Below are 27,776 nucleotides of genomic sequence, written 5' to 3'. Positions count from 1 at the left end.
TGCTGCCTCACAGCACCAGACATTTGGGTCCAATACTGGACTCAGATGTGGAATTTGAATATTCTCCCTCTGACTATGCAGTTCCTCCGAGCACTCTAGTTTCCTTCCACATCTCAATGACTTGAGGATTGTTAGAGTAGTTGGTTACGGCAAATTGCCCCTAGTTTATGGTTGACTGGTAGAATCTGGAGGGAGTTGATAAGAACGTTAATATAGAATAACTGTGAATGGTGGTTGATGATCGGTTTGGACTCACTGAGTCAGAGGTTCCATTCCGGTGTTGTATCTCTCTATGACTCTATGACCATGGATTTTGATAGCATTAAGAAGAGGGTTCGGTTAGCAGCTGTTGAGGTTAGATGCAAGGGTCAGTCCTTCCATTCAATTTCAAACTGAAATTGAGAGGACCAAGTTGTGTGGAAGATGTGGTTTGTGTCACTGTTGGGTTTCTTGGATCTGCCAATTGTGAACGTAACAGAACTCTTTTAGTCAGGGGTATCCTAACTGCGGCTGCACCTCTTACTGCTAAAATCTCAAATTTCTATAAGCGTTTAATGTAATTTTGTTATTGTTCCCAGAAGTACAATGTCATCACTGTGCATATAAATACAGGGATGACAATAAGGAACTTCTTAATTTATTTTCAATACTTACCATATTTAAAGTTAATTTTCAGTGCAATTGTCATATACAATTAACAATCATACATGACAACTAGACTAAAAAAAATTACCACAATCGATTTATTGAGAGTTCCTACTCATATTATTAGCAATAGAAATATTTGCTGAGCAGTAAGTATTGATTTGGGGAGAGAGTCTGAACAATCTAATATTGTTGGAAATGCATCACAGCAGGAATTATGCAAACTCGAAAGAGTGAAGACAAAATGTATTTTTAAATTCTTTCCTTCTAATATGCCATTGAAAAATCATCCACTAAATCCTATTAGTATTCTCATGGCAAATATGAAAATTATCACAGGGTTCTACATTAAAATCATTTAAAATCATTAAAGTCATTTTTAGATTGGTAACAGTCTGCGAAGAGATTGAGGTGGGTATCTAGTAATAGTAAGTTTAGATTTGTGAATTTCTGGAGTAGCACTATGACAGATAAAAGGGCAGTTGCCAGGTATATAGATAATTTCACATTCATGGATAAACAGAAACATAAATATGCAGCCATATATGAGAGAGTATGAGGCACATGTGTGACAAAGATGCTGATAAATGGACTCGGGCAAAAAATTTGTCAAGCAGTCAGACAGACAAAGAAAGCCAAACAGAGATTGACAAATACATACAGCGACCAGTTGCATACATGTAACATTTGTGCAAATAGATCATTGCAATACAAAATCTTCCATCAATAATTTTTTTAGTATAGGTCAACAGTGAATATTCTGAATAGAAAGAAGCCAAGAGTTTCGGAATTGCCTGTGTAAAAGGGATCTCAGGCATTCCCTTTGTTCAATGCTCAAAATCTAACATCAGTTAACAGAGGCATTCCTCGCTTCACTGAAGGCCAAAGTCTTGTAGGAGTATGGTGTTTTGGAATTATCCACAGTCTTAATGATGTTTTAACAGAAATCCCACAGCACTGACTTTAGCAAAGTACTTTGTGGGAATACCATATGATTAGGACAGTGATTCCATGCTTACCTTGTCCAACTTTCATAATTATTTTCATGAATCGAGTTTTGCACACGCCACCGTTTCTGTTCTCCAAGCCTTCGTATGACCCATTAGACGTAGCTGGAATAAAGAACTGAAGGTTATTATGACATTCAGTGATTAAATACACATTAAGAATGATATTACCAGGAGCTATACACCAAGAAATACATTTATATTGCTCTTAAACACATGGAAAGCCCTCCCCATATACTGAATTACTCTGAAACACTAAGCAGTGAGCAGGCAATACTCATCACTGACACGTCAAGTCTGGAGCCAGCAGTTCCAGATCAACTGGTGTTGACTGCTGTAGAGCCACCCTGTCCCAAAATGGTGAGGTTCTATGTGGCACCAGGGCCTTGTACAACATAATATCTTTATGCAGTATTGGCAGAACAAAGGTGAGTTTTATTTGTCACAGTATATAAAACGTACAGTGAAACAAAACGCCAAGATTGTGCTGGGCAGCCCACAAGTGTCATCAAGTTTCAGGCCCCAAGACAGCATATCCACCAGTCACTCAGTCTAACCAGACATCTTTGGAATGTGGGTGGAAACTGGAGCATCTGGAGGAAACCCACATGGTCACAGGGAGAATGTACAGACCCCTTACAGCCAGAGGCAGGAATTGAACCCTCTTCTTACATCTGAAACTGTAAAGTATCGTGCTAACTACAGTATCAGATATCGTGCAACTAAGCACACCCACCTGCTATGAGCCAGTTGAGAAAATACTGATGGCTATAGCTCAGGCACATTCCGAGCTGAGTCAACTGTTAACTCTTTAGTTCCAGCGGTACCTCACAGTTCCAGAGACCCAGGGTCAACCCTTACCCAAGTGGAATTTACGCTTTCTCCCTGTGGCACTGAGTTCCCCTAGATACCCTGTTTGCACCCTTATGCCAAAGGTGTGCTGCTTGTCATGTCAATTGGCTGCTGTATATAGTTTCTAATGTAGGTGATGGTTGGCCACGCTTAGAAATGGAGGATGGATATCTCTGCATTTTGGGGCTGAAAAGGCTAGCTATTTTTACTTTAAAAGATTGGGATCATCTTTCTGGCCAAGCGGCATTTCTAACTTTAGAAGCAATGAATAGGAAATAGTCTTCCCTTCAGATCAAGGAGTCAAATAAAGAATATTGCCAGGCAAACTGCCTTTTAAAATATTTGTTTCCATTATTAAATGTTTAGACTGATATTTTGCAAATATTACATGAAATACAAGATCCCATTCCAACACTTAAAATCGCATTATGTTGAAAAATTCTCATACCTTAACTTGTTAAACAAGATTAACATCTATTGAAATTCCTAAACCACTGCCAACTAAGTAGCACATAATGCTCACTCAGAGCTTGCATATAATTGTAATTCAATTAATCACATATATATGTCAAGTTAAGGGTGTTTAAAAGGTTCTGAACAAAATATACCCTGTTGACAGGTTAGTGTGAACTAATTGTTTGGTTTTAACTGCAGGTGCTAGAAATATGAAACTACTCAGAGAGGCAATATCAATGTAGAGAAACAGTTAATATTGTAGATTATAAACAAGAAATTTTGTAGGTGCAGGAAACACAAGTTGGTGGAGGAACTCAGCAGGTCAGGCAGCATCTATGGAAATGAATAAACAGTTGATGTTTCAGGCTGAGACCTTTCATCAGGACTGGACTGACTGTCTTTACCCGAACCTGCACGAGGCATTGATCCGAAATACTCATTCTGTTATCTCCACTCTTACAACAAGATGCAACCTAAACCTTTGAATTATTTTCTCCAGTTTGTGCCTTTATTCTAATTGTTCCTTTCAGCACCACTTCATGCAGATGGCCTATAACTTCTATACCTGTACAAGAATTGTTAAAAGCTATTGTTTATAATGGATGTATTCCAGCAGGATGATGCGCTGGAGATGACAAGGAGAACATTGTACCACTATCCAAAAAGTGAAGCTACACCATCAGAATCTAACGGCACCAGGCTCAGAAATTAAACTAGAGGATGAAGTTATGGTACACAAATTGATATAGATGGAAGAGGCACAGCAATAGTGACTTGTGGATATTGGTCCATATCGTAAAGAACAAGCAACATGGTCTATGAAAGTGTGCAGAAGAAACATTACTAGAGTTAATTAAGAGATGAGAGATTGCAGCTAAAGGATTCGATTCCCTATGGAGAAACATAGGTTCAGAGGAGATTTGACAAGCATTTTTAAGATTATGATGAATCTTAAATGGAGTACATGGAGAGCAGCTGTTCCCATTTGCAGGTAGTTTAAACAACCACGGAGTCAGATTTAAACTGAAGGGCAAAAGATGCAGGGCAATTTTGCACAGAGAGTGGTAACAATCTGGAAATTGTAAGGATGGTGGAAGAACTCATCAGGACTTCCTCGAGGGAAGTGGAAAGGCATGAGGCATAAATAATTTACAGGGCTAGAGAGATGGTGTGGGGGCACAGAACTGAACAGATTTTTCCAAAGGGAGCTGACATGAATTTGATGGGATGAATGTTCTCCTTCTATGCTGCAATGACTCTCTGATTCAGTGAATAGTAATGTTAACAAGCCTCCCAGTGAACCAAGGTATCACCATATATGGAAAAGGTGGGAAAGAGTGGCATCTGGATAATTTCTCAAATAACCTTATTATCTGGAAAGGGAAACCTGTTAGTCGTTCACAGACTGCCAAGGGTGAATTAGGCCTTGGGAGAAATTCTCCAAATTATTAAGACAAACATTCTTATGCACTAGCACGGATAACGGTCTTCTACAGGAAATCCTAGCTAGAAATCAACCGCCCGAGGACTTATTACCTACATTTGTGTGCTTTATATTAGCACAGTTCAAAAGCTAGACATCAACCCCTGCTGACATATCAAATCTCAGTAATTCAGGAAAAGTTTACTATGAATTACTGAATTGCACAGGGACCCGTGGTTTTGACAAGCGGGCCAGAGTTAGTATTATAAACCCACAGAGAGTGTTGCACATTTGGGATACCTGACATGGAATCGTTCTGAGAAATGCCACCATCTCCACCAAAGGTAGGGAAGCTGAAACGTTTTGGCGGCAGTGTACACAATGTGCAATCCATTCCCGCAACGCTACTCCTCAGAAAAGTGAGCAATAGCTCGGGACAGCAGAGCTTGAAAAGCCTTGAGGATAACCTCAGCAAATTCCCCACAGTGAGAGGATGATTACCCACCAGAATGGGAGAGAGAAAATATATCAAATTCATTTGCTACATTCAATGAACCTTTTCAGACAGGGGTCCTTGAATACCAATGTTAAAATAAACATTTCACAACTCCACAGGAAAAATATTCTGCATTCTCTATGATTGAAACAGAGTTAGTGAATTATATTCAAAGTCTACCCTTAAAACAAACACATTCTGCAAGGAATGTAGATCAATTGTTATTGTAAAATTTGAATATCAGTGCGAAAAGTAATGCCTGTTAAGAATTTGAGTGATTTTCCTGCTGGTTCCCAGTTTAAGTTTTTGCTCTTAAATTGATTCGATGGCTTGGCAGATTCATTTAGACTGTGACATCGTATATTCAGGCAGAAGTGAATGCAATCTGGAGGGGCCTGACTGTGGGAAGATGGATTTGTAGCTCTTCAAGTCAGGAAGAAATTAGTATACAAAACAAAAATGAGCTTGCTTGAAGTTGAACTCTATTATTCTCCGTTAACATGCACCTTCATAACTTCTATGCAAACTACCAGAGGCAGATCTTCCATTGTAGGGTTTGATTCTCAGAAGAAGAGTGAATTTAAGCATGTTGAATAGTTCTTTCATGCCTTGTGTCCCTAATTGAAAGAATCTTTTATATATCATCTGCACCCCAAACCATTAGCTTAATCTCTGAAGCACCTACTTGGCTGAAATATAATCAAATGATGAGACTATACAGCACTCAAACCTGAAGCTCCCACTTAGCAAAAAGAGCACAACACATCTTTCAGAGTGTTTCAGGAAAAATAAAAAATCTATGTTGAATAAAGATACAAGCCAGAAGAAATTGAAATGATGATGAAATAAAAGCTAAATGTTCACTGGCTACCAAAGCAGAGTCTGTTTACATTTTTCCTGCTAACAGGAACAATGTTTGTTGGCTGTCTTTCTTGGACATTTAACATTCATTAATATCCTTTCTGGAAGGATTCCAAGCTGACCAAGATTATCTATTTGCTCCTTTGCTTTCTGGACTGGATTCAAATTTAATGCTGGTTTGAATTATGGATCATTCTGATGTCCCTAGGCCTGATGAAGATTACATTTGATTATTTATATACACGCTTCCAACACTGTTTCCACAGTAACAATCAAGGTGGCAAAAGATAATTTTGGAGTCTTGGAGTTTTCCCATTAAAACAAAGACAACTGAGTTTGAAATGTATGTGTCTCTCATCTGAGCTATCAAACACCACCAAACAACTATGAGGTCTCACCAAGCCCCTGTTCAAATGTTTTCATATATATCAAATTCATACCCTCCAATTAAATCCTCAATTAATATCTCTTGATAATTCTCTTTCCTCATTCTGGTTAGAATATGAAAATCCAAATGTATGCTCATTCTGTAGCTATGCAAATTTGCAAAGTGAACTGCACTGACTACATAGGTGCCAGAATTAATCACCACCCTAAATTCAGTTAGCAGTCCATGATCAGTAATGGAGTCAGGCATTTAATCTGACAAAATACACCCATTGTATGCAGGGTACAAACTCAGTAAGGTAAAGTGACATTTTACTCCAAACACATGTGAACAGTAGTCAAGATTTCTTTGCAGCTGAAAACCAGCAGAAACAAATCACTGCTGAATGTCTCTCATCTTCAGTTTATTAGTTGATTAATGGTGACAGACTAAATATCAGATTCTGAGGAAAATGAAAGTTAACTGATGATTAAAAATTACAGTACATCATGCTTCAATTTAGCCAAGAATTTAACAATAATTCAACAAATCAATTAGTTGAAATATAAGTCATTTATAGGAACTGTTTGAGCCATAGATCAAAGCACCTTGCAAGAGTACTTGCGGCAATATATTTTGCGGTGAGTTCCTTGCTCCAAGAGAGACAAAAAAATGTATTGCACGTAGCTTTTCAGACTTGAACTTTAGAAGAGGGTAGCAAAGACGAAAGATGGCCAATGTTTTCATCCCTAGATCATCATTGCTGATGATTACTCACAGCTCCTCAGTTAACGAAGATATTTCTGTCTGCAGATACCACAGGTGCACAATGGATGCAGACCGGCCAGCATTCCAGCAGCTCACACCTTAGTTCATCAGCTCCACTTCCTGCATAACACCAGCCACCCAGAAACACATCTACTGTGATGAAGTGATTTCAGAGGTTAGTTATTGGCTAGAATTATCACCAGCCTAAGGTAGGGCTTGGACCTCCCTCAATTTGCCTACTGCCATAATAGGTCTACAGCAGATGTAATCCATCTGGACAACAGTAATACATGCATCAGACTGTTGTTTATTGCTTATAGCTTAGCATTCAACGCCATCATACCCTCAGTTCTAGTCAACATGCTTCAAAATCTGGCCCTTTGTACCTCCCTCTGTGACTAGGCCCTTGTCCTTCTCTTCAGGAAGACCACAGTCAGTACAGGTTGGAAATGACATCTCATCCTCACTGATAACCAACATAGGTGCAGCTCAATGATGAATGCTTAGCCCATTACTCTACACTCATAACTGTGGCTAGCACAGCTCAAACACCTTCTACAAATTCACTAATGTCACAACCATATTTGGCAGAGTGGTGACAAGGAAGCGTAGAGGAATGAGATAGATCTGCTAGTAAGACCAAGAAATTGATTGTGGATTTCATTTAGGAAGGGGAATTAGGGAGAACATACTACAGTCCTCATTGAGGGGTCAGCAGTGAAAAGGGAGAATAGTTTCAAGTTCCGCATCTCAAAGGATCCATCATGGGCCTGACATATTGATGCAATTACAAGGAAGGCACACGTATAGTGGCTATACTTCACTCAGAACTTGCAGAGATCTGCTATGTCATCTAGCAAATTTCAACAGAGCATTCTAACTGATTGCATCACCATCTGGTATAGAGGCACCAATACACAGGATTTTAGGAGGCTTCAGACTCAACCCACTCAATCTCAGCCACAAACTTTCACAACATCCACGACATTTTCCAAAGGTGACAAGAAGGCAGTATCCATCGTGAAGGATCCTCACCATCCAAGATATGCCCTTTTGCCATTCGTACCATCAAGGAGCAGGTACAGGAGCGTGGGGATGTACGCTCAGCACTTCAGGAATCACTTCTTTCTCCCCTGCATGGGACAATGGTCCACGAACACTATCCTATTATTTTGCTCTTTTATTGCACAATATATTTGTTATATATTTTTATTGAAACATGCTATTTCTGGCATGAAATTCTAGATTTGTACTGCCTAGGACTGGGAGTCCCAGTCTCCAAATAAAGGGTCAACCAACCAGGACTGAGAGAAGATTATATCTTTTCACCCAGAGCACAGTGACTCTTTGGAAATCTCTACCCAATGGGGCTAAGGTGGTTTAGTATATTCAAGAAAGATTTATTGCTTTTTAATTGTTGAATGGTCCAATAACACTACCTTTCTATTTAGCTCTTTTATTGCACTATGTATTTATGTTTTTATATAGTCTTCTAGCAACTTGTACTACTTTTTAAAAGTACAGGTAGTCCCTAAGTTACGAACGCCTGACTTACGAACAACTTGTACTTACGAACTGAGGAAGGAGAACGCCATCCACCATTTTAAGTCGGATCGCGACACCTTCTGCCATTTTAAGTCATTGACTTTGACACTGTGTTGAGTGTGTAACTTTGTATTTGGCTTAAATTTTTCTTAGCAAGATTCACCCTGACCCCCTCCCGCCTTTTCCAGTTGGCTGATGGCGCAGTGAGATCAGCGCTGGGCTCGAGAATGGAGGTTCCCGAGTTCGATCCAGTGACAGACTGCTCCAGAGCGCGCTGGGTTGATGTTGAGTTCGCAAATTGACCTCGGAAAAAAAACACTGGAATATTGAGGAGGGTCAAATACCAAAACCCAGCACAGCCCCCACTTGTCCCATTTAACCTGTCTCAGTGTGGTGGACTTCAGGACCCAGGGAATTCAGTGTGGTGGTCCTTAGGTCCCAGCAGAGGTCGGGACCTGCCGCCTGCAGTGATTCTGTTCTGTTGGCGGGAAGCGATCACGATTGACAATAAAGTGGAAATAATGAAGCGTTTGGAAAGAGGTGAAATGTCATCGGTCATTGGAAAAGCATTAGACTACAGTCGGTCAACGATCGGAACAATTTTAAAGGATAAAGGATAAAGTGAGAATAATGGAGCATGTGAAAGGCCCTGCCCCGATGAAAGCTACAATTATTACTAAGCAACACAGTGGTTTAATTATTGGAATACATACATTTTATACGCGTAGAAAGGTAAAATATATACTATATACTAAGACTATACTTTGACTAACTAATGTACTTGTTCCGACTTAGGTACAAATCCAACTTAAAAGACGGACTCAGGAACGGAACTCGTTCGTAACCCGGGGACTGCCTGTATTGCACTGTACTGCTGCTGTAAACCAGCAAATTACACAACATGCCAGTGATAATAAACCTGATTGCAATGGGTGATAGGTTCCTTTCCTTCATTGCTGTCGGGGTCAAAATTCTGAAACTCCCTCCCCATCATGCAAGCTTTTCACTAGGCAGAGTGCAGGGGTTCAGAAAGCCAGTTTCCTGTCCGCAGCTGAAGTGCAGTAATGGATGGACAATAAATGGTGGCCTGGCTGAATAAAGGTGCAAAGAAATGCAATCAACCTCATGTATCAATGATTAACAGGGCAGGCAGTACCGAGCTCTATAGTGTCAGCTTAGCTATTACTGGTTAGGCAGAGAACAGGATAAATGGGCATCAATATTTTTGTTTGAAGTAGAGAAAAAATGATACCTAAATTGCTATCATTTGGGCAGCAAAAATGTTTTGATGGCTCTGTAATAGCCTTCAAATCTGTGAATGGATGCAGAGGAACAGAAAGTTCCTTTTATGGGCTTGATTTCATGGCTCTAAAGATATTACTCAGAGGGATGTCAGGACTTGGAGTACAGGCTGCACAGGACTGTGGGATTTGCAACTACTTGTGAAAGGGGAATTTGCTGGGAGGAAAGCGTTGTTATTCTGGTGCAACATGGCTGCCTACCCTGCCATAAATTAATTAGTAAATTTTAAAACAAACTTTTAAGAAAGCTTTGATGCAAAATACTGATTATTGCTATAGAAACCAGGCTTAGTAGTTATAATGCCTGAACGAAAGGGGAATTTCGGTGGTATAAACTACCTAAAGAGAAGCAACACATCTCCATCTTATCCACTCTTTAATCAAAATAATTGGTTGACGGCTTACGGTAAATGTACATTGGCTTGACATCACACAACAAAAGTAATAAGTTTAGGCAGTTCCTTCTGCATTTATTCTTGAGCTAACTCCAATCCGCTCCACACACTGAATTATTCATGTCATTCATGCTACATATTATGAATAGAACGATTTGTGGCAGCATCATATAAGATGTCGCCACTCATCAGGTCGTTCATAATGACCTGAAGCGACATCACTCATTGAGCTTTCTTCTCTGCCTCCTTACAGGATCATTAATCACCATGACAAGAATCACTACGAAGTAAAGCTTCTCCGGTGGAATGAAATGTAGAGGATGATAAAACGGTAGCACTACAAACCATGTCACTATTGTCCTGTTTGAACAGACTAAATACCTTTCCTATTAATTCTTGGTTTAAGGAGAATTTTCCTTTACCTTTCATAGTCTTCACACTTTTTTTGTATTTACTTGCCTCTTCTGGGCGTCCAGTCAGTGAGAAGTGTCTGGTCAGTGGGGAAAATATTAGATTAAATGGCAAATTCACAGAGTCATTGAATTATAGCACAGAAACAGGCCCTTTGGCCCAACTCATCCATGCCAACCAGAATGTCTGTCTGAGCCAGTCCCATTTGCCTGCATTTAACCAATATCCCTCGAAAGCTTTCCTATCTAGCTACTCATGCAAATACCTTTAAATGCTGTTTTCAGATATATATTTATCCAAAGCCATCAGCTTGAGTGCCTGAACCTTCACAGCCCCATTGGACAGAAAACTCCCAAAGGTTCACTATGTTCTGGGTGAAGAGATACATTCTCCTCTCCGACCTGATTGGCCAACCTTCTGTTCTGAGACTGTGACTCCCAGTTCCAGGCAGCAAAAATCTAGAAATTCACGTTAGCAAAACAGAGTTATTAATTACCAGAAATTATTACTGAGATTATTAGTAAGTAGGAGCCCTTATATTTTAAACAAGGTAACTTGCTTTCCTGCTTTTAATATAAATGAATAGGATCCCCGTGTGTTGGCAAAAATCTCTGAACCCAATGCAATCTCAATACAATTATTTTTATTTAGTTAATGTGAGCAGGAAGACCCAACCCATCTGATGGTAGCTGCAACAATGTCTGTTCAAACAGAATGATTTCAGATTTTTAATGCCTTGCTGGCATTTCATTGCAGCGGGTTGCACTCAGCATTGTCGAACTACTAAACAAATTAGTTTAACATTCCAGCTCACGGAGTGTAGACAGCAGTGGGCCTAATTTATCAGCTGTAAGCCTGTTGATAGTTGTGCTATAAGGGCTCCTTTGTGCTTCTTTCTTTTCCCCTCTCTTTCAGCAGTTGATAGAGCCGCCTCAACAGCCTCTAGAGTGTTTTCTGAGCATGTGCCAAATAATATTTAGTGCAAGTTATTGACTGAAAGTGGTTAAATGCATAGGAGTAAAAATACCCAACTCAGCCATCACATACCCTAACAAAAGGAGTAAGCTATTCAGTACAGGTAGTGAAAGCCTCTCATACTGCATTCACATTCAGAACTAGAAACAAGATTCTTCAGTGCAAGGTGCTCAGCCCTGAGCTATTTTCTAAGGTGTCAACTCACACCAGAGTTGTTACAAGACAGAAAAGCTGCAAGCTGTATCTGTCACATTGGCCACAGGGGACTGCCAGTGGCATTACCTTGTTTCTTTCTGTTGTGATTCCGTGTTTTACTTTCTCTCCCTCATTCAAGCTGCATGTTTTCTCATGGTTTTTCCTGCTAAAGAGCAAGAGTTCTCCACACCCACCTTCCATGCAGGCGAAGTCCAACCTTAGTGCACAGTCTTCACTTTGCCTTTTGCACCAGTGAAGCAGAGGAGGGGGTGACAGGAGCCAGGCTTTCTTTCAGCACACAAATCATGATTTGTTGTGAGGAGACAGATCAAAGCTCAGCTCATGCTATCAGAGATTCTGTAGCTTCAACAATTTTGGAGATTGGAGTATCCTCATTTACATTCCAGGCTTGATCCCAGGAACAAACAAGCATGAAACATCTGAAATTATTTCTCTATGCTAGATTATACACAATATTACATGAAACCATGCAGAGCTCTGTGTGAAAATCACATGGTCTCTGTACTTGCCCAGGACCAAAGAAAAACACTAGTATCCATTTGGAATCACCAGCAATAGCCATTGATATTGGTCTTATCAATTCATTTCAGAATCCATTTAGCCAATCCTTAAGTGTTCTTCCTGTTAACAATCCCTAAAATCCCACATGCCTTTAACAACCATGGGAATAAGCTCAATATCCTTCATACTTCCTTATAATTGTTACTTCTGAAATGTTAAGTGTGAAGTCTCAATTCAAATCCAGACCAATTCTTCCCCCAGCTGAGGAGGCATCTGAGAGTCTGACAGGTCTGCAGTCATATGTAGGCAGACTAGGGAAAGATTTCAGATTTTTTCCTCAGAAGGTTATTAGTGAACCAGATGGGTATTTCTAAAACCATATTCTAATTACTTTTACCAAGACTAACCTTCCAAAAACTTCCAGATTTATCTAATGACTTGAATTTCAATTCCACAGCTGTCATGTTGGTTCCTGATCTCTAACCCAGAAATTTAAAACCACACTATCATACCCATAAAATGTAAGTTGGCGAGCAGGTACTGCTTATGAATTATTTAACAGCAGGAGATGCCCATGCACAAACGAAACCAAAGATAATACATTCGGCAAATACCTGCTGAGCTCATCTGACCAATGGGAACTGAATTAATCGCGTTGGACAACAGAAGCCAGGAAATGATGCAAATAAGCAAGTAATTGGAGATGTCATAATTTATTTTTATTTAGAGATACAGCACGGTAACAGTCTTTTCTAGCCCAACAAGCCTGCACCGCCCAATTACACCCATACAATTAATTAACCTACTAACCTTTCCATCTTTGAAATGATAAAGGAAACTGCTGTACTTGAAAGAAACTGACATGGTCACGGGGAGAATGTACAAATTCCTTACAATCGGTGGCAGAATTTGAACTCAGTTTGCTGGCGCTATAAAGCATTATGCTAACTCGTTGCTGATTTTTTTTTTCTGTACAACACATGCATTTGCCAGCAAGCATTGCAGTGTAGCATTAGTGTAGCCCTTTTCTGTATGACTAAACCTTTTTTCAAATCAAATCAAGTTTGATTATCATTCAAACCTTGCATAGAGACAGCTGACTGAGACAGCTCTGGAGCCAAGGGGCAAAACGTTCAAAAGAGTAAGCAAACATTCAAAAATAGCAAGTAACATAATTCAAAAGATCAAGCAAAGAAGCATTATCACCCAAAATAAAACATATATAGTCCAAGATCCTGAGTGACAATGATGACACAGTCTCTTGCACACCATCTAGCCTGTCATTTCACTGCTTGAACACAAGGGGACAGCACTGGTGGGCGAGGCCTGGCCCCAGCCCAGCTCAACCACGCCATACCGTTTACATGTCTCCCATTTGATCTGCAGCAGCAGGCAAGCCCAAAGCTTGAGGCCCAGTTCTCGCTACAACTGAGGCTACACAGCCCCCATATCGACTGTCCCTCCATCAGACAACTGAAGATAGTTATCACCACCTCCTTTAGCTGCCCATGTTTGTAGGGTTTGAGGATGAAATCTAAAACATCGCTTATCTGTTTGGCTTCAGTTGTACACAATGAGCTGCATCTTTTTTTCTTCAACTACAAATGGATTGAAGGGTAAGAGCCACTACCATGCCATAATGTATTTGTTATATCTCTCGAAATGTCCCAAATGAAGGAAAAAATACATTCCATATATTTGGCTCCTTCACTTCAATGGTACATCAAATTTCCAGTCACTGCATTTCCCTGAAAAACATGTCATCTGATTTTAAAGTGTTTGCTGATTGGCTGGAATGAGCTAACACATCAGAAAGATCAACCCTGACTCCAGGTCCTCCCGAGGTTATGGCTGGGTTCCGTTCCCGTGAACCGTGTGTAACTCAAACAGTTCACAACTCAGAAATGCGGCTGTGAACCGACTTCCCAGGTGGCAGAAGATGCTTGCAGCCCTGCAGCAGCTAGGAAATCCATAAAGCTGGTCTCCCAAATGCTTATTCTTATATATGAGCTGTACACAAGCTGGCATTCATAGGCTACAGTGGACTTGTATATTGCAGTACAATCAGCCTTGTGATAAATACAACTTTGATGGAAGTTGAAACCTGTGATATTCTTAACTTCCTCCTGTTTGAACAATAGAAACTGATCACTGATCACTGCTTTTTCAATGGAAAGACATATATTAATTGGTAATTAACTCACTTCTAGATTCAAAGCATCTGTACAAATGCTTCCTGGCATTAACTAATCACCAATTAACATATCCTTTCTCCTTCATTACTGCCTAAGAACACACACAGACTTTTCAAACCTTCAGGGCTTTTTATAGGTCAGACAAAATCAGCACGACTTCCAATGTGCCCTTTAAGAGTCTATTTGATCTCATAAGCCAGAGACAAGAAGAAAATCTGACAGTACTCTTGCTGCTCTGCCCAAAGGATTTCTTGAGCTCCTGCAGAGCATTAAGGACGTTAAGGTACTGGTGTTAAACAAGGTTCCTTGAGGGTTAGTTTGAATATGCAGCAAGAAGTTCATGTATAATCTTTGTCCCAATTTTTCTCTCTATCTTCTACTAACATCAGAGACGATTGTCATCTTCCTATTACCACTCACACACATCACGAAAGATACGATAGAGATGACATTTCCTGAAAATCGCTATCATTCAATGCCCAAGGGCTGCTTGTGTCGATTTTCAGTCAGACATCAGAATACTTGGCCACACTTCTGTCTGAAGTCTGCAAACAAACCAGTGCCCAACATTGTCTTTAGGACACTGATACAATCTGGTCTTGTATTAGCTGGAGCTTACTCCGTCCACAGGAACTAAGAATTGTCTGGCCAAGTTATGGATGCTGCCAATACTGCAGCCAGAAACAGACATACTCACACCCACTTGCCAATTGAAGGGGCCAACATCCAGTTGCTTCACTGTAGCTGTTGAAGTTTCTATGACCCTAATCAACAAGCTGTCAGCAACGGTTCACTACTGACAGCTCTCCAGAACTGTTCCAGTAAAGCATGACCATGAAAATAGTTCATACTTCTGGTCAAATATATAAGCTTATTATTACCTTTGCTGGACTTTCCATTGATGCCAATGAGACAAACTGACCTCATTAACGAACCCATCCATACTAATCTAAAAATCACAGGTACCCTGGTGCCAAATAGATCTCGTCTTCCTCCTCAATCTCCACCCTTACAGAGCCAGCCATCAGCCAATTCAATTTATTTATTTAGTTATTAGGATACAGCACGGAATAGGCCTTCAAGCCACACTGCCCAGCAATCCCCTGACTTAATCCTAGCCTAATCATGGGACAATTTACAATGACCAATTAACCTGCCAACTGGTACATCTTTGGACTGTGGGAGAAAACACACAGAGTCATGGGGAGAATATACAAATTCCTTACAGGCAGCGGCAAGAATTGAACCCTGCTCACCAGGAATGGCTGACAGGATTGGATACTGCACGGGCTCTAGGACCAGACAACATTCCAGCTATAGTACTGAAGCTCTAGTTTCATCTCTAGCCAAGCTGCTCTAGTACAGCTGCAAGAATGGCATGCCCCCAACAATGTGGAGACTTGTTCTATCCAGAAAAGCAGCACAACTCCAATCCAACTAATAGCCACCGAAACAGTCTACTCTCTTGTCATAAGCAACCTAATGGAACTGCTGTCAAGAGCAATCACAAAGCGTTTATTCAACAATAAATCACTGACACTCAGTTCTAGGCCTCAGAGGAAACATGAACCAACACACTGAGTACCAGAGGCGAGGTGAAAATGACTGTCCATAATATTAAGGTAAGCATAGTTTCAAAGACCCTGGTAAACCAAAATCAATGGCATCAAAGGGAAGGCACTCCAGTAATTGGAGGCAAATAAAGATGGTCGCAATTCCCAAAGGTCAATCATTCTCAACTGCCTCAACGACAACCTTCCTTCCAGCAGGAGGCCAGAAGCAGACGCCAGCTGATAATTGCATTCATTTGTGTTCATTTAATGTTACAATTGCTGTCTATTGACAGTGTTCTCCTGATACCAGAAAATTGATTCAGTAAGTTGGTGTTACTGAATATTTTTTTCTATGCATTTTTAAAGTTGTCCATTACAATCTGCCCAAATTGTTAGGCTTCATGTGAGAATGATGGAAGATATTGGTGAACTATGTTGATTTTTATTGATAGGAGTGTCACTGGCAGAGCTAGCATTAAGGCATTAAGGCCATCTTCTTGAAATGCCATAGTCCTTTTGCTGAAATTGCTTCTGCTGTGCTGTTAGGCAGGAGATCCATCAAAGGCCCCATGTCCGCTTGCAGCAACACCTAGACAACATTAAGGGGTGACTGGCAAGTGACATTTATGCCACCAAAGTACCACACCATGGCTATCAACAGGTGAGAGTCCTAATGAGTTCATCTTCAAGGGCAACTTTTATTGACGTTCATTGTCAAATCCTCCACTATCCTGGGGGTAACTAGAAACTCAACAGGATTACTGTGGTTACCAGAGCAGGTGAGAAGCTGGGTGTCTCTAAACCATGCGGGACAAAGCAACCACTTGACTGGCACTCCAACAACCACATCATATTTTCCCTCCCTTCTCCAGTGGTTTCGGTGTGTACCATCTACAAAATGGTCTGCGGTTAACCACCTAGACTACTCCAACAGTGCTTGCGGTGGCTGATTCATTACCAAAAGAACAAGAGAGACAGGCACATGGAAACCCAACCACTTATAAATTCCCCTACAAATCACATACAATCCAGAATGTTCTTCATTGTCAATGGGTCTAAATGTAGAACGCCTCCCTAACTGCAAATGTAGCATTAATCAGTGTTGTATTCAGCAATGAAACACATCACATAGCCAGCATCAGTGTAAGAACGAAATGTACCCAAGCCTTAAGTGTTTGTCCATCCAAATCCTTCAATCTTTAATCCTTCACAGAACAAGCTGTTCAATACCTTTTGCAGGTGCAGAATAGAAAAATACCTTTACATGGGCACTTCACAGAACAAAGATATTAACCCAGTATCTAATCTCCCAATGATGCAACAGGGAGGCTGTGGTACCCACGTGATCCATAAACCAATTCCCCCCCAGGTTTTCAGATGTGAAGGTTAAGCTCTGTTTTCAGATCATGCGTGACCAGATCCACCTCTGTAGGCCCACTATGAACACAGTTTTCCTCAGAGTGACTTCAACCTAACAAATCCATCTTCCTCCACGTCTAGTAGAGATCAGTTAGATTCACTCCAAACACAGCCAGATCTTGGCTCCTGATCTATCCAGATTTAGTAGGAAGTCTCAATCTCCTACATTAATTGAAAGGGCTGAATTCATGACAATTTCTCCAAGGTAATAAAGGAGAAGCTCATTCATTGCTCAGCAGATTCCAGTGCATCATCTAGTCCCAACATACAACAATCTCAATCCCAATCCCAGATATGAAGAATTAAAAATAAATTCTAGACATTGCCAAAATAAAACAAACTATATCTGAACTGAAGAACTAATGACACAGGTTTGCGAGGCTTTGTCTGGGCACACAAGGGGTTTTGTTTAGTTCTGCTAATGCAGGCCTATAAAACACTTTACAAAATTGTCTGCAGTCTTAAAGCCACAAATCAGCAATTATTTTACCAGTATTTATTGTGAGTAAGGGGACTGAGTAGACATTAACATTTATTGGAAACAAGGCTTTTCCTGACCTGCTTGCCTAAACAGAAAGAACTTAATGAACTCACTACAAAGGAAAATACATTCAGTGTTAAGCGGAGTGGAAACTGAGTGCTGACAGATGTTTGCAATGTGTCTCAAATATCATTCCAAATTAAAAATATGTAATATACACAGTTTAATATAATAGACAAATACAGCTGTTGCCAGATTCATAGACAAGGACCATTTGCTTAAAATGAGTAACTTCGTGAACTAGGATGCAGAGGCACCGTGGAATGTTAACCCAGATAATGATTGTGAGCTCTGGGATCTATCCCAGAGATTTCAAAGCAAACACAACAGATACAGAGATCTGGGCTGTGTGATCTTGCAACTGGTCTTGTTGGGCAGGGAGGTATTGGTATGGTAAGAGGAAATGGTGTGGGAGCTCTCAACTTTCCTTTGGGAATGCCTCTTTCTTTTTGTAAATGGTTTCTCTTCTGATTAAAATATATGGCAAGCCCTGCGGACAACACCACACCTTGAATTCCATATCTTTTGAGGTACCAAACTACTTGCTGGATCAAATTATTCTACAACTCCTTAAGGATTCTTTCTCCAAATCTCACTTTGCTCACCTTCATTCCATTGTTCTTTAAACCTATGACCAAACTTCTAGTCAGGCTATGTAATATCGCTGCCATTTTGCTTTCTGTCCACTGTGCACAGCTGAAGCATGGATGACATTTTATCTTAAAAATTCTACACAAATGGAATTTGTTCAACAGTTCTGAGAAACCCATAGTTCTGCTTGCATAAGGGTGAAATACTTCATTCCACAGAGATACACCTCACGTAAACAAATTGAGACACAAGTACAATCGCCAGCTTAAAAGTGCTCAAAATGAATCATACATATGTAGTTGGCAAGAAACAGAAAGATTGGCAAGCTTCCCACAACTTGCCCAAAGGTGACTAGCTTGCCAGCTAGCATGTGATTTTCAGCATTATCTGGGGTAAAGTGGGAGTTGATTTCCAGGTGTCCGATTTGCATTTGTAGTTTCAATGAAATGACCTACAAAGACTCATCTTCAGCATTCGGCCACAAGTTGTAGAAATTGAATCCTGATCAGTCTTCACTGGCACTGTAAAAGCGTTACGCTAACTAGTGCACTAGCTTGTCGCCCTATCCAAGGATGCAAAGGATTGCTGGTTCAGAGTGAGTTAGCTCACCTACTAACTTCACCTGCAAGAGATCTGACCACTCCCTTTAAGAGTCAATAAATTACTTATTTGACAAACCAAGAGGAATTTGAGGGCTTGCTCTTTGGTCAGTGTTAACTTTTCATAAGAAACACAGTTCACCATTAAAAACAACTTGTTGATCCTGTGCTATCACACTCCTACACTCGACAACGAAGCAAGCCACACAGTTGGATAAATGAAGGCTCCCCGAGAGGGGCATACAATGCTCCAGTTACTTGAATCTCCAAAACCAAATGTTGCATACATTGATATTTGAGTAAAAGAGCAATTCATCATGTGCAGCCTCCGGGTGTATTTCAAGCAGCTGGCATTTCAAGTTTCAGCTTTGTCACAAGTTTTATGACATATTTTGACATGCCAGCCATCTTAATCTTCTGGATATTTGGATCTAATACAAAAGAAGCACACATGCTTCTTTCTTTGCCCCTATTGTCAGCAACGGATTAGGACAGATCAAAATATTTCTTTACAATTTTATTATTTTTTCCCATTTTGCCTCAAATCGATCCTATGATTGATTCTCAGCTTGCACGTGAAAGCACTTACAGTTCACACCTGTGTGTCCTGTGCCATACTTGAATGTAACATAAACACAATCTTAAACCTCACCCGATTGTCGCCATCATAAAAAGGGGGTAAAAACTGATCAGCAGGATAGAAGCATCAGGATGGTGAATGATGCAAAGTATTTCAGAGTATACTGGAGCTCAGGGTGTATCTAAGAAAATGGAGCAAGAATTACTCGGTGTAACAGAGTATAACATTAACACTGAAAATAATTAAATAGATTTCATACAGGATATGCCAACTGAACACAGCACAATAAGGTGTATAGTGAATATCAGAAAGTGCAACTTCTTCCTTGTACTGTATTTCGGACTTGCTGCTTATGTTGTCATTAAATAGATGCCACTTTGTCTAAATGCAAGATTGCACCATTCAAGGTTTCTAAAAAGCAAAATCTTAATTGTTCACAACTCCATAAGATGCACAAATAAACAAGTCAAAAACTGCAGAGAGGAGTATAAAGCCAGGGACAGATGATTCTGCCAATGTTAACATTAAGGCTGTTCGAAAGGCTTGGAATGGAGGAGGGGAGGAGCGAGAGAGAGAGAGAAAAGCTTGCTTAAAATGACATGCTACTGTAGAAATAGTTTCTGTATCAGTTGTTAGCAGCACAATGAATTGGATCTGACAGTTGCAGGAGACAGAAAGGGCATTTCAATCTATTGTGCTGCCCGCTGACCACTGAGGGTCTGTTCTCATCAGATCACAGACGGCAGCCAAATTAAGCCAAAGCAGTTTGTGTTGAGTATTGTACTGAGGAGGATTAGCCCTCGACTCAGCCTGGGAAATAATATTAAAGGACAACCTTTAGAAATCTTTTGAGACAGCTGCACCATGGGAGACAGGAGCCTAGAACCCAGAGTATTAAAAGCAGAGTCAACCATGTAGGGAATACTTTACACATGTAGAAATAATAGCATGAAATTATTTTGAATTCTAGTATATTTTACATTTCTGTGAGATTCAGAGACTTACCCATGCACAGCATTGTCAACCCTTCCTCAAGCTTTCATAAATGCTTTATATTTGCCCACCATAAGGAAATTATTTTCCTGTAAGATCTAATCTTTGTTTTATGATCTTTAACCTTTGAAAATTGGTTAGAATAAATCCCTAATCCATCAGCCTACTCCTTTAATTGTCACAGATCAGCTGTCTATATTAAAACTCTTATGCTTGACCATACACAGTATAGAATCAATGTGATAAATACCCACTCCCAGCATAGCCACTTCAAAACCACCAGTCCCATTAAATGACATTGCAGTAATGGGAGGGATGTAGCTAAGTCCAAGAGCTTACTGTGTGGTCACTGCAGCCAAAAAAAACACCTAGCATGCAGTCTCTCTGTAGCATTCTTCACATTACTTAATTCCTGGACATCGGATGGAATTTTGTTCAAACACAAAGGATAGTTTTCTGGATCTGAAATCTTACAAACGTAACAATATTAAAAAGACCCATTTGATTATTTTACTTAACAGACCAACTGAATTCAGATTGAAATGATGCCTTTCAATTTACAAACTCTTTGGGAATATCAAATGATTCCTTCCAAAGACCAGTCAACGCAAATCCACTACCCTTAGCAAAGAAGTCAGCTACACACTGTCAGACATCAACAAACTTTCTATCCTATGAACAACAGAATTCTGAAAGTACGGTGCCTCTTGCATTAAGGTTTACATTCTTCTGAGGTGGCTGCTGTATCATCCAGGAGTTAGTGGTGTTTAACTTACTATGAAGTTCTGGATTTAAGCCCCTCTAGAGAGACTGGAGCACACCTAATAGTGAAGGAGATTTGATCTGTTGGAAACATTGGATTTTATATCAGATGCTTAAACGATACCCTCTCAGATGAATGCGAAACATCCACATTTATCCCTCAATGACCAACATTAAAACACATTGCTCACTCACTTATCTCATTACTATCAGTGGGAACTGTCTGCTGGCAAGTCTATTGCTGTGTCTGTGACTGCATTTCAAAAATATTCAATTGGCTGCACGCACTTTGGATTTTGAAAGGTGGTATGCAAAATGAGGTCTGTCTGATCTTCCTAAATGTCAAAAAAATCAATAAAATGAACCAGAAGTCAAACCCATTGCTAGAAATAGAGATTTCTATTTACAAAGGCAGATAAACAACTATTGCCAAAATTGTACTGAGGCAAGCCAGGGCTTGGATCACAGTTCAACTGTTAGAATTTGCTTTACTACTGGGTAACAGTCTATTGGAAACAGTGCAAAGTGAAATCAACATACGTATGCAAGCCAGCAAAATAACAACTTTTATTTTAGACAACCAAAACTTAAGGGATAGTAGTAATTCCCTTGTGATTTCTTCTAGGCAGAGAGTTTTTATGATGCAGGAAATTCCAAGGCATCACTTGAAACTGGCCCTCATACCTCATTCTAATGATTTGGGAAGTTTCTGGCATCTGGTGCTGGACCCGAGGCAGTTCACCCAAGGATGAGAATTTGGTCTACTGTCTTGCTGGGCAGCTTCCCCCAGGTCTGGAGCTTAGAGTAGAGGTGAGGGTGGGTGAGTGGATAAAGCATGGGCAAATTGACAAACTACCCTTCATACTCTACAGCAAGTAGAGTGAAATCCTTCCAAACATTTCTTGGCTAATCATTAAATTTTTCATATGGTGCCTTTCATGATGCCCTGAGATGCTCTGCACTTTCTTTAAGGGCACGTATTTTTATAATGGAAACAATGGTAGCACCATTTGGCATGGAATAAACAGCAATAACAACAGATCATTTTCAACAGCGTTGAAAACAGCATTAATTCTGGTATCAATAAGTCACCCATTTGTCAAAATAGCACATGACCTTCAAAATTTGATTTGACCTCAGTCTAACATCCTATCCAAAAGACCGCTCTTCCAACAGTACAGCTATGCAGCATTGGCCAGAAGACAGGAACTAGTAACCTTCAAATTTAGAAGTAAAAATGTTATTAATTAAGCTGCAGCTAATATGTGAAGCTCGGGAACCTTGTACTACCCTAGTTTTAGTGTAGATACTATGGACTTTGGACCCAAAGCAGGGTCTTTTTCACTAAAATGGATGCAAGTCTGCTTCAGGATTAGTCAGGGGTTTCTCTAGAACAAAGACCTTCAAGCAACAACATGCCTGCGGTACAAATAACAGCAACCACATGCATATAAAATTCATATATAGCATACCGACTTCACACCAAACAATGGACAAAGTGTAAAAGGAATAGAAACTCCTCAGTTCCAAGAGTCAGGACCATGCAACCTGCAACTGCATGAGAAAAGCTACCGGGATTGAGAATGCTAGTGGCTTCATAGATGATGCCCATTCCATAAGTACAGCAAACACACACACACACACACACACACACACACACACACACACACACACACACACACACACACACACACACACACACACACACACACACACACACACACACACACACACACACACACACACACACACACACACACACACACACACACACACACACACACACACACACACACACACACACACACACACACACTCTCTCCAAGACAGCTAAACTGGCTTTCATGCAGAAAAGCAGGATTAGTGCTCTTGTTGAGGTTTTTCTCACCTTTACTACCCAAGAAGTAAACAATGCACGATAAAGCTCTTCACTCATCCTCAAGTACTTTGAGATGCTCAACGTATTAGACAAGACACCACATAAATGAAAGATTTCATTTGGCTTTGTATGCATCTGTGAATTGTGTCTCATACAATAAATTGGTTTATTATTATCACATGTACCAAGCTATAGTGAAAACCTTGTCTTGCATACCCTCCGTACAAATCAATTCATTACAGCTGTGCACTGAGGTGTTACAAGGTAAAGCAGTAACAGAGTGCAGAATAAGTGTCACCGTACAGGAGGAGTGAAGAGCAGGTAGACAGTAAAGTACAAGGTCACAAGGAGATAATTTGGAAGGTTAAGAGCCTATCTTATCTTACCAGGGAAACAGCCAATAATCCAACAGTACTGTGCAAAGGTCTTAGGCACATTTATATAGCACGGGTGCCTAAGACTTTTGCACAGTACTACAGTAATTTTATGTATTACACTGTAATGTTGCAACAAAAAAAATTCATGACATATGTGAGTGATGATCAACTTGATTCTGATATACGACTCTGTTGTGAACTGAGAGTGGGAAGGGGTCAGGGGAATCATGGTTGGGAAAAGGGGAAGGGAGCAAAAAGCACCAGAGGAACATTCTGTAATGATTAATAAACCAACTGTTTGGAATCAAATTACCTTGCCTTGTGTCTCAGGGCTGGAGGTGTCTATAACTGCGCTACCCCCTGTCCCTATCACTCCCTTTCTGCTACACGTTCTACACCCCTCCCACGGTGCTCCATCCTCTCCCTTTTCTCCCGATAGATTTACAAATTCACTCTTTGTTCCAAGTTGTTCTGTGCAAAAGTCTTAGGCACCCTAGGTGTATATATATAGAAACATAGAAAACCTACAGCAGAATACAGGCCCTTCGGCCCACAAAGTCATGTTGAACATGAACCTACCTTAGAAGTTACTAGACTTCCCCATAGCCCTCTATTTTTGTAAGCTCCATGTACCTGTTTACAAGTCTCTTAAAAGACCCTATCGTATCCACCTCCACCACCGTTGCCAGCAGCCCATTCCACGCATTCACTACTCTCTCTGAGTAAAAAAACTTACCCCTGACATCACCTCTGTACCTACTCCCCAGCACCTTAAACCTGTGTCCTCTTGTGGCAACCATTTCAGCCCTGGGAAAAAGCCTCTGACTATTCACACGATCAATGCTTAAGACTTCTGCACAGTACTGTATAACAGAGGGATAAACAGTTCTTCTCCTAAAGAGAACTGCATTATAGCAGCTGAGTTAATTGGAAATGAACAAGTTTTCCAAACTGATGAAGGAAACAGTGTTCATGGATATACAAATGTGAAAGGAGGTTAAATAGTCACCTTTCATGAACGGGAGACCCAGGCAGGGAGCAATAAATAGCCTAGAAACGTTTTTGTATCCCAGCTTGATGCAACTCAGGCCCCCACTGGGATTAAAGAGAATAAAACTTGGTCTCTGCCCAACCTTAGTCACTGAGCTTATTTAGTGTTTAAAATTTCAGAGAAGAAAGGTTTGGTAAGTTACAGGATACAATGTAATAAGAACATGCTAAAGTCAGGTATTTTTCAGAAAATTCACTGCAATAATATTACAATGAAGGGAAATCTTGGAGACACATTGGAATCAAAACTTTATTTCCACAACAGCGCACACCTCTAAGAATGGAACTGAGCCCAAAGACCTCTGTGATTTCTTGCTTAGAAAAGAGTGTAAAAGGTGAATGGAAGAAATTGGAAGGTCTTCCTGACCCCTTGGTCTATGGAGATTTCCACTAATGATACTGTACTCTCAATACACTATTGGACAACCAGGATTACCTTCCTGATAACAGAGTGATCACTGAAATTGGTTCACAAATGAACAAAATCTATTCTATCAAAAACTCAGTCTACATGATCACTTAAACAAGAAACAGTAAAATGACAGACAAAATGTGGTGGTGGTAGCACCACAAACATTAGGTGCACCATCAAAGCCAGAGCTGTTTACTAATGCTGCACTGAATCGAGACTTCTCACAGTAATGTAGAAAATCAAAACAAAAATTACCACAGCAATCATAAAAAAAAACACCGACATACATACTTCTCATGAATGTCTACGTGTAAATATAGCAGGTTTCAACCTCCCCTGTCTGGGACAAACATTCCATTATCATCGTGCAAATACTTTTTAGACATAAGCATAGAATGAATTAATTTTTCCTGCATAGATCCATTTCTACCTATTACCAGTATGTGATGACCTCATTCTCTGCTTATTATGCCTCCCAAGTACAAATTTGAAGATATGGATGCAACTCAAAACGATGCAGTGTATGGAAACCGAGATAGGTCTTTTACAACAGGCTATTCTGATGGACTAGTCAAAGGACTAAGCAATAAAGTACTACGGTACTCCTTTCCAGACAGGGTCAAAGGGGGTCAGATATAAAAAGAGGATACAAAGGCTATGGCTTCTTTCAGAAGAAGCATTAAAACCAGGCCCTATCTGTCTTACCAAATGTACATAAAATATCCACTAGCATTATATCAACGATGAACAGGATTACTCCCATTTTTGTGTCCCAGTCATTACTTGTGCCTCAGTCACCAAAGTTGGCTGCTTACTGCCGGGAGTTAGTGAAAAATAAAAGGAGCCAGACACAAGAGGTCAGGTCACATTTTTGAGATGAGAAACAGTTCATATTCCAGGTCAGAGACCCTTCAACAGAACTGAAAAGGAGACAAAAGAAGTTTGTAAAGTTGCAGGAAGGGTGGGGCAGCTGTAAAACCTGGATAACCATGGAGACCAGCAGAAAGCAAGGTTATCTGATCAGGGAGTAAACAGAAACAGTTGAGATGAGAACCTGGATGAAAGAATGTTGGACTTGTGAACAACAGAGCAAGAGGGTAAGCACTGCAGGTCAGGCTGGGCATGTCCTCCACTCTGAGGAAAGGAACTAAGCTATACAATTTGGATGTCAAACCAGGAAATCTGGTTAGTTGCAGTTGTAGAATTTAATATTGAGTTCTGAAGGCTACCAGGTGCCCAGACAGAAATTAAGTTCTGTTCCTTAAGCTTGCATTGGACCTCACTAAGACGGTATCAGAGACCTTAGACGAGGATGAGGCAACAGAACTGAATGTAGGTGTCCAATAAAGTGATAATCCAATCTGTGCCCACTGTCTTCAATGTCTCCATTTTGAATACTGAATCCAGTACGCTATTTGGGTTCACAGATTATGGAAGAGGAGAAAAGCCAAGTGTTGCAAGGGAAAACAAGAGGACCAATGCAAGCCTGAAGAATGCTCTTTTTGTAACTATGTGGGTTTCTGTCCACATTAGACAATTTGCAGGTTGGTAGGTAAATTGGCCACTGTAAATTACCTCTAGACTTGAAATGATAGAATCTGGGGAATTTTAACAGATTACACCAAAATTAGTGGGGAATGGGATTTCTGTGAACCGATAAAAGCTCGATGCACTGAAATGACATCCTATATTATAAAGAGATAGGAAGGCATGGAAAAATACTACTTTGGTTATAATATGCTTTTAATTGACCCTATCTGTAAATGATACAAGTATTCTTAGTAGATATTACCTATAGAATGAATAGAGGAAGTAGGTCATGGATGAATGATCTCTTCACTACCATACAATCAAGATCCCAAAACTTCATTTGGGTACTAACTTTCAGTATGTGAAATACTTTTAATAAGTTAGTATCTGTTCTTAATGATGTAACTTTACAAAGCTCAGGCAGGCACTCTACTGAATCAGCATATTTTTTTCTTATTTTTCCAGTCAGAGCTAATTTAGTGCTTGGTTATCAGATCGCATCAGATTCTTCGCATTGCCAAAGCTGGAAAATGTCATTACTTTCTTGACCACACTGACTTGTCATGAGTGGGGTCATTGAGTTGCCCTGGCCACCTGTTGCCATTTGCTGCTATGTTGATCCTTTAGTCTTTCAGTATTACTCCGAGTCAAAAGCAGTTGTTTCCTCCACTGCCTTATCGTTGAAGCTGAAGGCTCAGTTCCATTTGTAGGGTCAAAGCCAGTGTGAAAACTCAAAACTCTTGTTTTCACCATTATGCAGTTCAAAATCGATTTTCCCCAGACTGAAATGCAATAACTGAGTCATTTCTTATCACTCTAGGAATTTGATTGAGCAGCCTGGCCATTTGTCACTGCACCCCTAATGTGATTCCTGTGTCATTTTGCAGCCTGCCAAGGAACTTGAACAAGGTTGTCCCAGGAGCAATCACTGTTTATCACTCAAGGCACAGCCGGGTTTAAATAGTGCCAAACCGGGTCTTGAATCCATATCAAGCTAACCCCTCACTTATCTGGCATCTTCAACACTTCCCCATCCATCTTCAGCACTCTGCTGCCCACTCCTGCACCAATTCTCA

General features: G+C 40.3%; 1 protein-coding gene across 2 annotated transcripts in view; it reads right to left on the bottom strand.

Moving 5' to 3' along the window:
• Positions 1–27,776, bottom strand: part of efnb1 (ephrin-B1) — a 176,647-nt gene that overhangs the window by 14,490 nt on the left and 134,381 nt on the right. For both annotated transcript variants that reach the window (XM_073058127.1, XM_073058125.1), the window contains exon 3: positions 1,665–1,757. In XM_073058127.1, coding sequence (XP_072914228.1) covers positions 1,665–1,757 — 93 coding nt within the window. The remainder of the gene's footprint in view (positions 1–1,664; positions 1,758–27,776) is intronic.

This window comes from Hemitrygon akajei, chromosome 10 (assembly GCF_048418815.1).
Source record: "Hemitrygon akajei chromosome 10, sHemAka1.3, whole genome shotgun sequence".
NCBI lineage: Eukaryota > Metazoa > Chordata > Chondrichthyes > Myliobatiformes > Dasyatidae > Hemitrygon > Hemitrygon akajei.
This window is presented reverse-complemented; position numbering and strand designations above follow the sequence as displayed.